Source organism: Hyla sarda, chromosome 7, assembly GCF_029499605.1.
Source record: "Hyla sarda isolate aHylSar1 chromosome 7, aHylSar1.hap1, whole genome shotgun sequence".
NCBI classification, from domain to species: Eukaryota; Metazoa; Chordata; class Amphibia; order Anura; family Hylidae; genus Hyla; species Hyla sarda.
Window position 1 is genome coordinate 225880999 of NC_079195.1, and position 17625 is coordinate 225898623.

The 17625-nt window shown below is 40.0% G+C and overlaps 1 protein-coding gene across 16 annotated transcripts in view; it reads right to left on the reverse strand.

The window, feature by feature from the left end:
- The window catches only part of NFIA (nuclear factor I A), a 581540-nt gene that overhangs the window by 56849 nt on the left and 507066 nt on the right, over positions 1–17625 (reverse strand). For all 16 annotated transcript variants that reach the window (XM_056532915.1, XM_056532924.1, XM_056532922.1 and 13 more), the window contains 2 exons: positions 10787–10965; positions 2917–3082 (listed from right to left, as the gene is read on the reverse strand). In XM_056532915.1, the coding sequence (XP_056388890.1) occupies positions 2917–3082; positions 10787–10965 (345 nt within the window). The remainder of the gene's footprint in view (positions 1–2916; positions 3083–10786; positions 10966–17625) is intronic.

The following is a 17625-nucleotide window of genomic DNA, read 5'->3' on the forward strand; positions in this document are numbered from 1 at the left end:
ATGCTCAGTGATGTCACCGCTGATCTCTAGTGATGGATAGGCTGTATTCTCAGTGATGTCACTGCTGATCTCTAGTGATGGATAGGCTGTATTCTCAGTGATGTCACCGCTGATCTCTAGTGATGGATAGGCTGTATTCTCAGTGATGTCACTGCTGATCTCTAGTGAATGGATAGGCTGTATTCTCAGTGATGTCACCGCTGATCTCTAGTGAATGGATAGGCTGTATTCTTTGTGATGTCACTGCTGATCTCTAGTGATGGATAGGCTGTATTCTCAGTGATGTCACCGCTGATCTCTAGTGATGGATAGGCTGTATTCTCTGTGATGTCACCGCTGATCTCTAGTGATGGATAGGCTGTATTCTCAGTGATGTCACCGCTGATCTCTAGTGATGGATAGGCTGTATTCTCAGTGATGTCACCGGTGATCTCTTGTGAATGGATAGGCTGTATTCTCAGTGATGTCACCGCTGATCTCTAGTGATGGATAGGATGTATTCTCAGTGATGTCACCGCTGATCTCTAGTGATGGATAGGATGTATTCTCAGTGATGTCACCGCTGATCTCTAGTGATGGATAGGCTGTATTCTCAGTGATGTCACCGCTGATCTCTAGTGATGGATAGGCTGTATTCTCAGTGATGTCACTGCTGATCTCTAGAGATGGATAGGCTGTATTCTCAGTGATGTCACCGCTGATCTCTAGTGATGGATAGGATGTATTCTCAGTGATGTCACCGCTGATCTCTAGTGATGGATAAGCTGTATTCTCAGTGATGTCACCGCTGATCTCTAGTGATGGATGGGCTGTATTCTCAGTGATGTCACCGCTGATCTCTAGAGATGGATAGGCTGTATTCTCAGTGATGTCACTGCTGATCTCTAGTGATGGATAGGCTGTATTCTCAGTGATGTCACCGCTGATCTCTAGTGATGGATAGGCTGTATTCTCAGTGATGTCACCGCTGATCTCTAGTGAATGGATAGGCTGTATTCTCAGTGATGTCACTGCTGATCTCTAGAGATGGATAGGCTGTATTCTCAGTGATGTCACCGATGATCTCTAGTGATGGATAGGCTGTATTCTCAGTGATGTCACCGCTGATCTCTAGTGATGGATTTGTTTTGCTAATATAAATAGCCAGTACATTAAATGTATCTTTTCATTTCAGTATAAGAATTATATACTCCTCACTTTATATTGTTATATTCTTTCATTGGCGTTTCTATTATTCATCTCACCTTGCTCGGAATCTCTTCTGCAAGTCTAACCTCAGGTATTTCTGATAATAAATTCAGGCGGTGTTATGTGAATGTGGAGAATATGAAAGTCTTAGGTTTTTGGAGGTTCTTAAATAAATGATGTGAGCCGAGCCCCAGGACGTTCAGCCTGACTAAGAAAACAGCGGAGAGTTGGCTCACATAAAATTCTACGGACGCTTCATTCCACAGGTGATCGAGTTATAGCTCCGGATATTCAAGAAATACCCTATATGAGTGGAGCAACTAACCCATAAACTTGTCAGACTGTATGAGGAAATGAATATGGCGGACAGCGTACGTCTGTGTGCATGACATATAAAGCAAACAAATATAACAGAGAATCACTAGTCAGCTCTGGTGTGTGCACTGTGACAAGTAATAGACTGTGATAATAATAATTACTATTATTATTAATAATAAAGTGTCTGCAGTCACATTGTCAATATAAGGCGGACTCAGCAACAGGAATCTATGGACGGATGGCCGACTATGACATGGACACTTATCTGTCCATTAAGTGCCATTCATTGAGGATGCCACAAGGGACACACTCCCTGCTGCCATATCTATACAGACAATACAAGAAGGAAGTCTGTGTCTCCAATATGGCTGACCCCAGGGAAATGTGTGTCTCCAATATGGCTGACCCCAGGGAAGTGTGTGTCTCCAATATGGCTGACCCCAGGGAAATATGTGTCTCCAATATGGCTGACCCCAGGGAAATGTGTGTCTCCAATATGGCTGACCCCAGGGAAATATGTGTCTCCAATATGGCTGACCCCAGGGAAATGTGTGTCTCCAATATGGCTGACCCCAGGGAAGCGTGTGTCTCCAATATGGCTGACCCCAGGGAAATGTGTGTCTCCAATATGGCTGACCCCATGTCTCCAATATGGCTGACCCCAGGGAAGTGTGTGTCTTCAATATGGCTGACCCCATGTTAGGGTTTGTCTACAATATAACTGAACTCTGGTAAGTATGTGTCTCCAATATGACTGATCCCTGGGAAGTGTGCATCTTCAATATGGCTGACCTCAGAAAGTGTGTGTCTCCAAGATTGCTGTCTCCAATATGGCTGACCTAAGGTAAGTATTTGTCTCCAATATGGCTGACTTCAGATGAGTCTGTGTCTCCAATATGGCTGACCCCTGGAAAGTCTGTGTCTCCAATATGGCTGACCTCAGGTGAGTCTGTATCTCCAATATGGCTGACCCCTGGTAAGTCTGTGTCTCCAATATGGCTGACCTCAGGTGAGTCTGTATCTCCAATATGGCTGACCCCTGGTAAGTCTGTGTCTCCAATATGGCTGACCTCAGGTGAGTCTGTATTTCCAATATGGCTGACCCCTGGTGAGTCTGTATCTCCAATATGGCTGACCCCTGGTAAGTCTGTGTCTCCAATATGGCTGACCTAAGGTGAATCTGTGTCTCCAATATGGCTGACCCCTGGTGAGTCTGTGTCTCCAATATGGCTGTCCTCAGGTAAGTCTGTGTCTCCAATATGGCTGACCTCAGGTGAGTCTGTGTCTCCAATATGGCTGACCTCAGGTGAATCTGTGTCTCCAATATGGCTGACCTCAGGTGAGTCTGTGTCTCCAATATGGCTGACCCCCCCCCCCCCCCCCCCTCCCATAATGACCCCTGTTACTTACTCGGAGAAGTGGGAGATGTGGCTCCTCCTTCTGTAGACGTGGTCGGAGGCTTTGTGTCTGACACTGGCAGGGGCACAGGCCTGGCCATTGGTGGCGGAGGAGGTGGTGGCAACATGGGAGTAGGAAGGAATGGATTGTGCACCTTGCCTTGGCTGCTACCATTGGGCTGTGGAATAACAAAAACACTTTAGTCAGAGACAAATTGATCAAAAATAAAAAATAAAGTAAATCAACGTCCCATCCCTCATGCTTTACACTGGATGTGTTTGTCTGATCCTGCAGTCTTATTCCCTCTGAACTCTGGACGGTAGTAGAATAGGCAGGATCAGACTACACAGGGTTTGTTTGTAGTCTGTAACCATGGAAACACATAGCTCCGCATTGACCATGTATACACAAAACTGAAGAATTGTTTCATTTTATTTTATACGTCGTGGAAAAATAAAACATATCTGGTTGCAACAGTATTCACTCTATTTCTGTGTTTCCCAACCAGGGTGCCCCCCAGCTGTTACAAAACTACAACTCCCAGCATGCCCAGACAGCCAAAGGCTGTCTGGGCATGCTGGGAGTTGTAGTTTTGCAACAGCTGGGGGCACACTGGTTGGGAAACACTGCTTTAATCAGTCCTGTGAAAACCTACTGACGTTTTCCCTATACCTTGTCTATTTCTCCCAATTGCTCTATACACATGCACACTCAGCTTGGCTGAGCATGCACATGTTGTCAATGCATAGGGAAGAGAAAGCCACAGCCACACACGTCTGGCAGCAGTTTATATTTCAGAACAAGAGAATTAATGATGCTTGATCCTTCCCAAAATTTGGAGGCCCCCCTTTCACATTAGATAGTAGGCTGACCCCGTTGACGGTCCTGGTGTTTATGCTCAACTTTGATTTCACAGGTTGCCCATACACCTTCAACGGCTCATTCATTTCCTCTGCTTCCTTTATACATATACATGCTCAGCCAAGTTCATGCATAAGTATGACTTTCATTTCTCCTGCTTCTCCGTGCATATGTACGCTCGGCCAAGTTGAGTGTGCATAGGCATGACATTCATTTCTCCTGCTTCCTCCATACATGTGCACACTCAGCCAAGTTGAGTTTCCATACGTATGACATTCATTTCTCCTGCTTCCTCCATACATATGCACACTCGGCCAAGTTGAGTTGGCATATGTATGAATTTGATTTATCCTGCTTCCTCCATACATATGCCCACTCGGCTAAGTTGAGTTTGCATACGTATGACTTATATTTACCCTGCTTCCTCCATACATGTGCATGCTCGGCTAATTTGAATGTGCATACATATGACAATCATTTCTCCTGCTTCCTCCATACATGTGCACACTCGGCCAAGTTGAGCGTGCATAGGCATGACATTCATTTCTCCTGCTTCCTCCATACATATGCCCACTCGGCCATGTTGAGTTTGCATACATATGACTTTTATTTATCCTGCTTCCTCCATACATGTGCACACTTGGTTAAGTCGAGTGTGCATAGGCAGAATATTCATGTCTCCTGCTTCCTCCAGACATATGCACACTCGGCCAAGTTGAGTTTGCATACGTATGACTTATATTTACCCTGCTTCCTCAATACATGTGCACGCTCGGCTAATTTGAATGTGCAGACATATGACAATAATTTCTCCTGCTTCCTCCATACATATGCACGCTCAGCCAAGTAGAGTGTGCACTTGTATGAAAGAATGAGAAACACTAATGTTTGCAATATATTTCAGGTCTCTGCTGGATTATCAGATTTTCTGGATTATTGGAATTAGAATTGCGCAGTTTCCAATTTCTCATCAATTCTACGTTATATATGACGGGAGCTTCCTGTCTGGGGAGGTAATTCCGCAGCAGAGTGATCGCACTGACGTCAGCGCACGGACTAGTCAGGGTCCTGCGCAAGCGTTTGTTACAATGTATCGTATATATCCCAAGGCCGATGTATTTCTTCGTGTTTTTTTTTCTCCTTTAAATCATAAATCTGATCCCTTCGCTTAGAATCACTTAGCCTGAGAAATAAAACAACTAAAAAGATGAAATAAACTAAACTTCCATCTCCGCGCCGGGGTTCGTCTCAGCTGTGCGCCGGCGTAACCGTATATATTTAACATTTTATGAGGCCGAGCAGTAAGTCTAATTTATGGAGCAATAGAATTTAGGAGGCCGAGCGTTCCGCGCTGTCTGACGATATCGGTTTTGACAACAGTCAACAAATTGATCCGCCGTGCAGGCGTCTCATCCCACATGCCAGCGCGCGCACGGGCTCCGAAGGGGGCGAAACGAGACGGCAACCGGCGAGATGATAAAAACTGGACTACTGTGGGGTTTTTTATTTTTTATTTATTTTTAAGGGACAATAAAATCCTTTAGTGAGGTCTTTATAACATCCCATAATGGTGGCTGTTATGTGTCGCCCTCGCGACTCGCAAAAACGAATCGTCTGTTAAGCGCGGCTGAGCTTTCCGAAATAACGGAAATATTTATAACGATTTCATATACTGGCAGTGTTCCTCAACCTGTGGCTCTCCAGCTGTTGCAAAAACTACAACTTCCAGCATGCCCTGACAGCCTTCGGCTGTCAGGGCATGCTGGGAGTTGTAGCTTTTGCAACAGCTGGAGAGCCACAGGTTGGGGAACAGTGATCTACACTTCATATGAGACTTTTGCAACCAATCATTTCCTTATTGCAACTTTGCAAATGGTCTTGATTAGGCATCTACTTACTGTACGCAGCTCCAATGCAGAGCTATGTGTTTCCATGGTTACCGGCTACAAACATTACCGGCGTAGTCTAGTCGTGCGGTCATGTGTTCCTCCACAACTTCTGCCTCCTCTTTCTACATACTACATGTCCCTATACTTTGTTTCCTCTACACATATGCACACTCGGCTTGGCTGAGCATGCACATGTTTTCAATGTGTAGAGACGAGAAAGTCACAGCCAGACACCACTGGCAGCATTGAATCCCCGTTGAATTCCCAGCCAGACTTTTGGTCAACTTTTGTCCATGCTCCTATAAAGGGGTACTCCGGTGGAAAACTTTTTTCTTTTTAATCAACTGGTGCCAGAAAGTTAAACAGATTTGTAAATTACTTCTATTGAAAAATCTTAATCCTTCCAGTACTTATTAGCTGCTGAATACTACAGAGGAAATTCTTTTATTTTTGGAACACAGAGCTCTCTGCTGACATCTCTGTCCATTTTAAGAACTGTACAGAGTAGGAGAAAATCCCCATAGCAAACATATGCTGTTCTGGACAGTTCCTAAAATGGACAGAGATGTCAGCAGAGAGCACTGTGTTCCAAAAAGAAAATAATTTCCTCTGTAGTATTCAGCAGCTAATAAGTACTGGAAGGATTAGGATTTTTTAATAGAAGTAATTTACAAATCTGTTTAACTTTCTGGCACCAGTTGATTTTAAAAAAAAAAGGTTTTCCCCCGGAGTACCCCTTTAATACCTGACGGCTCATTCATTTCTCCTGATTCCTCCGTACACATGCACACTCGGCCAAGTTGGGTGTGCATATATAGGAAAGAATAGGGGGCATTATAAAGTAGCAGAACGATTTGACAGCTGGTGAAGGTGCATGGACAACTTTACTACCGTAACCCACTGTTCTAGAGAACCTACGGACAGAATAGAAGGCAAAGGGAGTGGAGTAATACGTGACCTCATGATCTGACAACACATGATTTGTTCGTAGTCTGTAACCATGGAAACCCATAGGAGCTGTATGCACAAAACGATAGTTTTTTCTTTTGGTTTAGATTATTTGCAAAGCTGCTTCATTTTCTTGCCCTCTTGTCTATGTAAAAAATAGATAATTCTGAAGTGTCTATGGAGGGGGGACTGGATATTTAGGACCGCCCCCCATAAGGATCGCAACGCCTCACCTAGTTTTCAAGTGAATGCTTGAATCAGTGTTTCCCAACCAGTGTGCCTCCAGCTGGTGCAAAACTGCTACTCCCAGCATGCCTGGACAAGGCCGTCCGGGCATGCTGGGAGTTGTAGTTTTGTTCCAGTTGGAGGCACACTTGTTAGGAAACACTGATTTAAAGGGGTACTCCGGTGAAAAACTTTTTTTTTAAATCAACTGGTGCCAGAAAGTTAAACAGAATTGTAAATAACTTCTATAAAAAAAATCTGAATCCTTCCAGTACATATCAGCTGCTGTAAGCTCCACAGGAAGTTCTATTCTTTCTAAATTTATTTTCTGTCTGACCACAGTGCTCTCTGCTGACACCTCTGTCTGTCTCAGGAACTGCCAAGAACAGGAGAGGTTTGCTATGAGGATTTGCTTCTGTTCTGGACAGTTCCTGAGACAGATAGAGATGTCAGCAGAGAGCACTGTGGTCTGACAGAAAAGAAATTGAAAAAGAATAGAACTTCCTGTGGAGCATACAGCAGCTGATAAGTACTGAAAGGGTTAAGACTTTTAAATAGAAGTAATTTACAAATCTGTTTAACTTTTTGACACCAGTTGATTAAAAAAAATAATTCACTGGGGTACCCCTTTAAGGCATGCACTCAAGATTAAAGGAGTGTATAATGGGAGATGTAGTTTTGCAACAGCTGGGGGCACACTGGTTGGGAAACACTGGCTTAAATTGTGATTGCTCACTGTAAAGAAGTGATACATTTTGTACAAATCTTTCTGATATTTTCTACAAAAAAAAAAAAAAGAAAAAAAAAAGGAAATAATTTTTTAGAATTCACATTGGCAGGTAAGTCTCTTCTTTCTATGGGATAACCCTGTAATGCAGGGGTGTCCCAACAACTGTTCCAAAACTACAACTCCCATCATCACTAGGGTAGACTATTTTTTTACAAGTGCCTTCCTATTATATCACTTTACTATTGTATCATTGTATTTACGATTATAACATTTTATTAACGATTGTATCATTGTATTTACCCTCGTATCATTGTATAATTGTATTTACAATTCTATCACTTTATTTACAATTGTATCATTTTATTTATAACTTTATTATTCTATTTACAATCGTATCCCTTTATAACTGTATCATTTTATTTACAATTCTATAATTTTATTTATAACTTTATTATTCTATTTACAATTGTATCCCTTTATAACTGTATCATTTTATTTACAATTGTATAATTTTATTTATAACTTTATTATTCTATTTACAATTGTATCCCTTTATAACTGTATCACTTTATTTACAATTGTATCATTTTATTTATAACTTTATTATTCTATTTACAATTGTATCCCTTTATAACTGTATAATTTTATTTACAATTGTATCATTTTATTTATAACTATTAATTTAAATACAAAGGGATGTCCAGCGCAGATAGATGCAGAACGATGCTCTTTATTGCGTTAAAACTTCAGTACATGTAAGACATGGGTGCACATGACGCGTTTCGGCCCTGGGCCGAAACGCATCACGTGCACCCATGTCTTACATGTACTGAAGTTTTAACGCAATAAAGAGCATCGTTCTGCATCTATCTGCGCTGGACATCCCTTTGTATTTGAACTTGCATATTCGGGCGTTGCCCACGCCAGTCCGGGCGCAACGGGCTTGGGAAGTGAGCTGGACATCGCCACACCTTCGTTATTACTTTATTAACAATTGTATAATTTTATTTATAACTATTATTTTATTTACAATTGTATCCCTTTATAACTATATCACTTTATTTACAATTCTATACTTTTATTTATAACTTTATATTCTATTTACAATTGTATCCCTAAATAACTGTATCACTTTATTTACGATTGTATCATTGTACTTACCCTTGTATCATTGTATAATTGTATTTACGATTCTATCACTTTATTTACAATTCTATACTTTTATTTATAACTTTATATTCTATTTACAATTGTATCCCTTTATAACTGTATCACTTTATTTACGATTGTATCATTGTATTTAGGATTGTATCATGTTATTTACCCCAACATTCCCAATAACCGTCACAGTTGATACAATTCATCCAAATAAGCCACCGGCTTTGCAAAAGTTACTATGTCTCAGATACTTTCTTGCACGGTTCTTTTTTTTTTTTCTTTTTTCCTGCATTCATAGATCCGCAGACAGATAAAAACGTAGTGTAAGGAACTGGACGTGTGGTATGCAGGGTTCAAGTACTGGTCAACTAGAACTCAAGTACTTGATATACACGTATAAATAACATCCAGACCTGGAACATCTGTCTTCCCACAAGTTGTTAAAGATCATTTAGCAGGAGCCATTTCATTTTGTAGCTTTATTTCTTCCTTTTCCTAATTTATCCCCTCCCCCCCCCATGTAATTGCTATCTGCAATCATTTCATTTAGGGTGACTGTAAACTATCAGCTCTGCAAAATAGATTTAAAAGGGGATTAATGGCATCGCTCGTGAGCTGCGATAAAACACCGAAAACGTTAAAAAGTACACTAAAAACCTGAGATTTTTACCCAGAATGCTCAGGTCACGAAGTAACTGGAAATGATATAAATGTCATACTAAAGCGTAGGTTCACATTTTAATATCTCAGTATGATCTTTCCCTTCAGAACTCCAGAGCTGAATTCACAATTCTTCATGGGTGGACTTGGAATACATCATCATTGTATTAATAATAACAGCTGAGCTTCTAGGACAGTGGTCTTCAGTAATGTAATGTATGTACACAGTGACCTCACCAGCAGAATAGTGAGTACAGCTCTGGAGTATAATACAGGATATAACTCAGGATCAGTACAGGATAAGTAATGTAATGCATGTACACAGTGATCTCACCAGCAGAATAGTGAGTGCAGCTCTGGAGTATAATACAGGATATAACTCAGGATCAGTACAGGATAAGTAATGTAATGTATGTACACAGTGACCTCACCAGCAGAATAGAGAGTACAGCTCTGGAGTATAATACAGGATATAACTCAGGATCAGTACAGGATAAGTAATGTAATGTATGTACACAGTGATCTCACCAGCAGAATAGTGAGTGCAGCTCTGGAGTATAATACAGGATATAACTCAGGATCAGTACAGGATAAGTAATGTAATATATGTACACAGTGACCTCACCAGCAGAATAGTGAGTACAGCTGTGGAGTATAATACAGGATATAACTCAGGATCAGTACAGGATAAGTAATGTAATGTATGTACACAGTGATCTCACCAGCAGAATAGTGAGTGCAGCTCTGGAGTATAATACAGGATATAACTCAGGATCAGTACAGGATAAGTAATGTAATGTATGTACACAGTGATCTCACCAGCAGAATAGTGAGTACAGCTCTGGGGTATAATACAGGATATAACTCAGGATCAGTACAGGATAAGTAATGTAATGTATGTACACAGTGACCTCACCAGCAGAATAGTGAGTGCAGCTCTGGGGTATAATACAGGATATAACTCAGGATCAGTACAGGATAAGTAATGTAATGTATGTACACAGTGACCCCCACCAGCAGAATAGTGAGTACAGCTCTGGGGTATAATACAGGATATAACTCAGGATCAGTACAGGATAAGTAATGTAATGTATGTACACAGTGACCTCACCAGCAGAATAGTGAGTACAGCTCTGGAGTATAATACAGGATATAACTCAGGATCAGTACAGGATAAGTAATGTAATGTATGTACACAGTGACCTCACCAGCAGAATAGTGAGTGCAGCTCTGGAGTATAATACAGGATATAACTCAGGATCAGTACAGGATAAGTAATGTAATGTATGTACACAGTGACCCCACCAGCAGAATATTGAGTGCTGCTCTGCAGTATAAGTACATTGTTGGCAAAAGAAACATTTCAGGGTTAGTGGGCAGACACTTCTGTAGTATAAAAAGCAGTCCTTACGTTTAGGAACCCCACCTGTCCAGCCTGCTGACCGGCTTCTGGGCAGACAAGTTGGACAAACTCTTTCAGAGTCTCCTGCGGGTGATAGCGGATTGCTGGGTGAGAGAAGTACGGCCCAGGTTGCTGGATAATGGGCGACGTCGGGAAATGTAAAGTTGATGGCGTTGCATGCGGACTCGCTGTCAGGGAGAAAAGAGAGCGGCTGTTATCTCTGTTTGCTGTAAAACATTCACAGTTCACATAAAGGTCTGAAGCCTCTTTTAAAAACAAATATCCATTGCAATCACACTCCAACAAAGGGCGCATTGATACAATGTATACACTCAGTGTGACGGATACATGCTTCCCCTTATATACAGTTCATTTCAGGGACAGATCACAGTTCTTCGCTGCCCTCGCATTCCGCTCCTATATGGCTAAAAAATATTATTTTATGATTACACCTAATATAGAAGAAGACAAGATGGAGGCCATTACAACAGAGATGTAATGCAGTCCTGATATATTCATGTGTACAGGGCCCTAATGCTGTGGTTTCCAAGGCTCTCGAGCTCTACTGGTAATAGTTGCTTGTGCATGTTCTTTTACACTTGACTCATAAGTAATGTAGGATCTGCACAGGCCCATATGCCATAATGGGAGCTATTGAGGTGCCAAAAGGTTCAAACATTGCCAGGTTTGGCTCAGGCAACGCTCAGCCGCTAGTACAGCTCAGTATAGCCCAGCAAGGTAGGAGTTAATTACCACTGCTGAGCAGCGCTAGTTAACTCCTTGGGGGAGAGGGTTGTATACATTATACAGCCATCTATATGGCTGTATAAGGTATACAGTGAAGAGAATGATCCTTACCATCTCGTTGCTGGTCCAGGCCTCTTCTTGTACAGCTCTGCCCCCCTCGTGACGTCTTCGCTAAAGGCGTGGCTACATAAGAAGAGACCCGAAACAGTGACAAGATGGTAAGGATCACTCTCCTCACTTTATACATTATACAGCCATATAGAAGGCTGTATAATGTATACACTCCCAACTCCCCTCCAAGGAGTTAATTAGCACTGCTTGGCAGTGCTAATTAACTGCTTCCTTGCTGGGCCAGCACATAGTGCTCGGTCCAGCAAGATGTTATAGTATACCAACGGATTCGCTGGCTTACTGTGACAAAAGAGTTAAGTTGCGCTATGCAGCAGCGCGACTTAACCCTTTAAATGACAGTTTGCAGCGAACCCAAGTTCGTCCAGAACTGAGCACTTTCGCTCAACTCTTGTTGCGGAGGTTATTCTATCTTTGGCAATAGGGAGCCAGTCTGATCTTTTCAATGTTATGAAACCCCTCTCTCCTCTATGAACACCACTGTGTGTATTCGCCACAATGTTACATAGTTCAGAAGGTTCAAAAAAGACAAGAGTCCATCCAGTTAACACCAAATAGTTACATAACTTCATGTTGAAAAGTATCCAACAAGTTAGACCTAAATCCCTACTGTGATCCAGATTGTTCTTTTGCCTTCTTCTGGATCAACACAGTAGGATTACAGGTTGAACCTGATGGACTCTTTTTAACCTGAAACTATTTAGTGTTAAAGGGGTACTCCGGTGAAGACAATTTTTTCCCCAAAACAACTGGCTCCAGAATGTTAAACAGATTTGTAAATTACTTCAATTAAAAAAATCTTAATCCTACCAGTACTTATCATCTCCTGAAGTTGAGTTGTTCTTTTCTGTCTGACCACAGTGCTCTCTGCTGACACGTCTGTCCATGTCAGGAACTGTCCAGAGCAGGAGAGGTTTGCTATGAGAATTTGCTTCTACTCTGGACAGTTCCTGAGACAGACAGAGGTGTCAGCAGAGAGAACTGTGGTCAGACAGAAAAGAACAACTCAACTTCAGCAGGTGATAAGTACTGGAAGGATTACGATTTTTATAATAGAAATAATTTACAAATCTGTTTAACTTTCCGGAGCAAATTCATATGAAAAAATTCAAATTCAGCAGAAAATCCTGCGCATCAAATCTGCGCACGTGTGAACGTACCCTTAAGGTCTAAAAACCCAATAATGTGGCCTTATTGTCATTTTTTGCCCTTCAAAGATTTAACATAATAGATACAAATATTTTAATTTTTCTCCATGTTTTGTTCTATGGAGCACGGAATACCCTGCACTGTCTGAACACAATGCCACTACTGTACTTGCTCTGGTGCAGAAAGCTGAAAGTGTTTCATGAAATACAATAACCCTAAGGGCAGGTGAGGAAACTTTACCTCATCTCAGGTTCTTGGAGGAAGCCGCAACGTCTGAAGAACAAAGATACTCAATACCAGGGGGGTTTATGGGAAGGTTTTGCTGGGTGGTGATCTCACCATGGGGGCATTTATGTCTCAATTTATCATTGTTCTACTTTTGTTTTTTTTTATACAGGTGTATTATTATTAATTTAACCCCCCCCCCCCCCCTTCCCGTGTATCATTTCATAGAGCTATCAATGGAAATCTTGTGTAACTGCAACTGTTGGGCAACATATATTTGTCTATTGCAGTGTTTCCCAATCAGGGTGCCTCCAGCTATTGCAAAACTACAACTCCCAGTATGCCCGGACAGCCATTGGCTGTCCGGGCATTCTGGGAGTTGTAGTTTTGCAACAGCTGGAGGGGCCCTGGTTGGAAAACACTGGTATAGTATATGGTGCAACATTACGGGAGTTGTAGGACTGGTTGGATAAATACCGGCCATTGCATTGCCGGTATTTTTAACATAAAAATATCGTCAGGGTGGCCAAAATACCGGCTGCGCTGGCCTTTGGCTGTCCAGGCATGTTGGGAGTTGTAGGTTTGCAACAGCTGGAGGGACCCTGGTTTGGAAGGCTGTCCCGGCATGCTGGGAGTTGTAGTTTTGCAACAGCTGGAGGCACCCTGGTTTGGAAGCAGTGGTCTTTTAGAATGCATCGCTGCAGTGCAAGACTCAATGTCCTCTCTGGGCTTCTTAAAGCTTGGTTTCCTTCACCAAAAATTCAGTTTTTAGCCTACCTAAAACATAATGTTATTACCTAAGATCTAAACTAAAAAAAAATAAAAAAAATAAAAAAAAAAAGTCATTTTGCCCAAAATTATATTTTGCTATTATTGCTAGTTGTAAGAAAAAGGTCATTAACAGAAAAAAAAGCTATAATTTAATATATTTATTAGCAAAGACCATTAAAATAAAAAATAAAAAATTAGAAAACAAAACTATACCTACAAGATATTAATAATAATAATGTATTGAATAATATAAATAAAAAATGATGGCAATAATATAGCGATGGTGAATATATAGTCAGCATAAACTTCTAAAGCAATCTAGATGATAACAATCAATACAAATTAAAAAAGAAAAAACAAAGAAACAAACAAAGCAGTTGTATCTCAAAATTAAATACATATTCAATGTTTATTTAATATTAAAGAACTAAGAATATAACTAATAAAAGACAATAATATATAAAAATATTCAAATAAACATCACTAAAAATTATTAAAAAACAAACAAACAAAAAACAAAAAGAAAACAACTTATGTGTGGAAAAATAACTATAAAAAAACTATAACAAATAACAAAAATTGATGCAATATTTAATCAAAACTTAACATATATTTAAAAAATTAATAATATATATACCGTATATTAAAATAAGATATTTAAAAATATAAATACACACAAAAAAGACAGAACCATAAATAAAAATATAAATATATATATAAAAAAAGCTAGATAAAAAATAATTACCAAAAATAAAAAAAAGTTAATAATAAATAATATCAATAATAATATAAAAAAATGTGCATAATTATGAGTAAATAATAAAAGATTGATGATATCTTGGTGTATACAGCCTGCTTTCAAAAAAGACACAACCATAAGCACAAATAAAAATATTAATATAAAAAAAATAAAGAAAAATATTAAATAAAAAATCATTACCAAAAATTATAATAATAATAATAATAAAAAAAATAAGTAAAATAAGATAATATAAAAAATGCATAAATAATAATAATAAATTACCCAAAAATTTACATCATTATGTCTAAACAATAAAAGATAGATGATATCTTGGTATATACAGACTGCACACAAAAGAAGAAAGAACCATAAACTCAAATAAAAATATAAAATATAAATATATAAAAAAAAAAAAAAAAAAATAAGCTAGATAAAAAATTACCAAAATAAATAAATAAATAATAATAATAATAGAAATAATAATAAATTACCAAAAATGTACATAATTATGTGTAAATAATAAAAAATAGATGATATCTTGATGTATACAGCCTGCATACAAAAAAGACACAACCATAAGCACAAATAAAAATACAAAATATTTATATAAATAAAATAAACAAAAAAGTTCATCAAAAAATTACCAAAAATAATAATAATAATAAATAAATAAAAAATAACAAAAAATTAAATAAATAATAATAATAAATTTACAAAATAATTTACAAAATTAGGAGTACATAATAACAGATAGATGATATCTCGGCATATACCGCCTGCACACATGTATAAAAGGCCAAGTGTTTGGTGCACATCTGCCGCGCCACGTATCCAGTGTTAGGCCACATTACAAGGCATCAATTGTCCCTCTTCCACCACTCAATTCATTTGTCTTCCTCATTGACCGTATCATGGGGCTAATTGGAAGCGCCACCAATCCTGCTGATGTGAACGGCTTTCTAACATCATATAATAGCCGTCCTTTATCGGAAATATGAAGAGTGACTCTTTAATAGGGGAGGCTGGCAATCCTCCAAGCTCCGCAAGCGACTTGCACCCCTGGTGTCTAATGCAAGATATCAGCAAACAAAAAGCTAAATAGTCATTTTCTACCTTGTCAGACAGAACGATCAAAGCCCCCACCCCCCACCTGCTGGGAATACCTTAATGCATTAGTTCGAAATGCTCACAGATTAAACCCTTAAAGAAAAAAAAGAAAAGGACAAGATGTCATCTGTGCAGAGCCGGGGTTTAGCTGACACATATTCACAGGAAAGAGCATAATTATAAGAGAGCCATTAGCGCCAAGGACTAATTAATCTAGAAAACGCCTGTCAACAAGTCTCTTCAAGGATACTTCACCCATCTCTCCGAAAACCAATGACAGATCCCAGATTTCTGCTATGTTGGCGCTATCTGCTCTGCTGCTGATTTGCTTTCTGCTAATTATTCACTAACTCATTTTAATTTTTTTTTTACAATTTTAAAAAATGTTATATATTTTTTTTTGTAGCAGAATTTATCCAGTGACTTATTGCATGAATTTAAATCTGTTAAATATCTTTTAAGTAAAACAAAATATTGCAAAAAAAAAAAAAAAAACTAAAACCTTTTCGATCAGAAGAAAGGAAAGTCCTTCTACATAAGAGCGTCTCTTACTCTGGAGGACTCAGCACATCCATATAATACATACACAGACTTGGAATTCAAATTGTGTAATTCTTCATTTCCCCTGTGGTGATGCTGTAGGGAATTTGACCACTTTTATCCCAGGTTACAGCTGATCTGGAGCAATCTGCCATTGGACTTGGGTTGCCTAGAATGTTCTGTTTACAGATGGGTAAAAAACTTTGTCCCTCAAAACACCCCAAGGTGGTACCCCATCTATAGGCAAACTCCTTCTTCCTATGGACACTGGACATCGGTGCACAAGGGAGGGTCCATGTAATTGCCATTGATCTGTACGCCCCCTCTAGATCACAGCCAATACGTACTCCCCTTCTTAATTGCCTTGATCTGTACCTTACCATTGTAATTGCAGTTAACCTGGATTTCCAGCCCTTAATACCCACTGATCAGTAGTGGCTCCTTACAATAAATACTGATATGTACCCCCTAAATCTTCTCAGATCTGTACTGCCCCCTTATAATCACCCCTGATCTGTACTGCCCCCTTATAATAACCACTGATCTGTACTGCCCCCTTATAATAACACCTGATCTCTACTGCCCTCCTATAATCACCCCTGATCTGTACTGCCCTTCTATAATCACCCCTGATCTATACTGCCCTCCTATAATCACCCCTGATCTATACTGCCCTCCTATAATCACCCCTGATCTATACTGCCCTCCTATAATCACCCCTGATCTATACTGCCCTCCTATAATGCCCTCTGATCTATACTGCCCTCCTATAATCCCCCCTGATCTATACTGCCCTCCTATAATCCCCCCTGATCTATACTGCCCTCCCATAACCCCCCTGATCAATACTGTCCTCCTATAATCACCCCTGATCTATACTGCCCTCCTATAATCACCCCTGATCTATACTGCCCTCCTATAATCACCACTGATCTGTACTGCCCTCCTATAATCACCCCTGATCTATACTGCCCTCCTATAATCACCCCTGATCTATACTGCCCTCCTATAATCACCCCTGATCTGTACTGCCCTCCTATAATCACCCCTGACCTGTACTGCCCTCCTATAATCCCCCCTGATCTATACTGCCCTCCTATAATCCCCCCCTGATCTATACTGCCCTCCTATAATCCCCCCTGATCTATACTGCCCTCCGATAACCCCCCTGATCTGTACTGCCCTCCTATAATCACCCCTGATCTAAACTGCCCTCCTATAATCACCACTGACATGTACTGCCCTCCTATAATCGCCCCTGATCTATACTGCCCTCCTATAATCACCACTGACATGTACTGCCCTCCTATAATCGCCCCTGATCTATACTGCCCTCCTATAATCACCACTGACATGTACTGCCCTCCTCTAATCACCACTGATCTGTACTGCCCTCCTATAATCACCACTGATCTGTACTGCCCTCCTATAATCATCC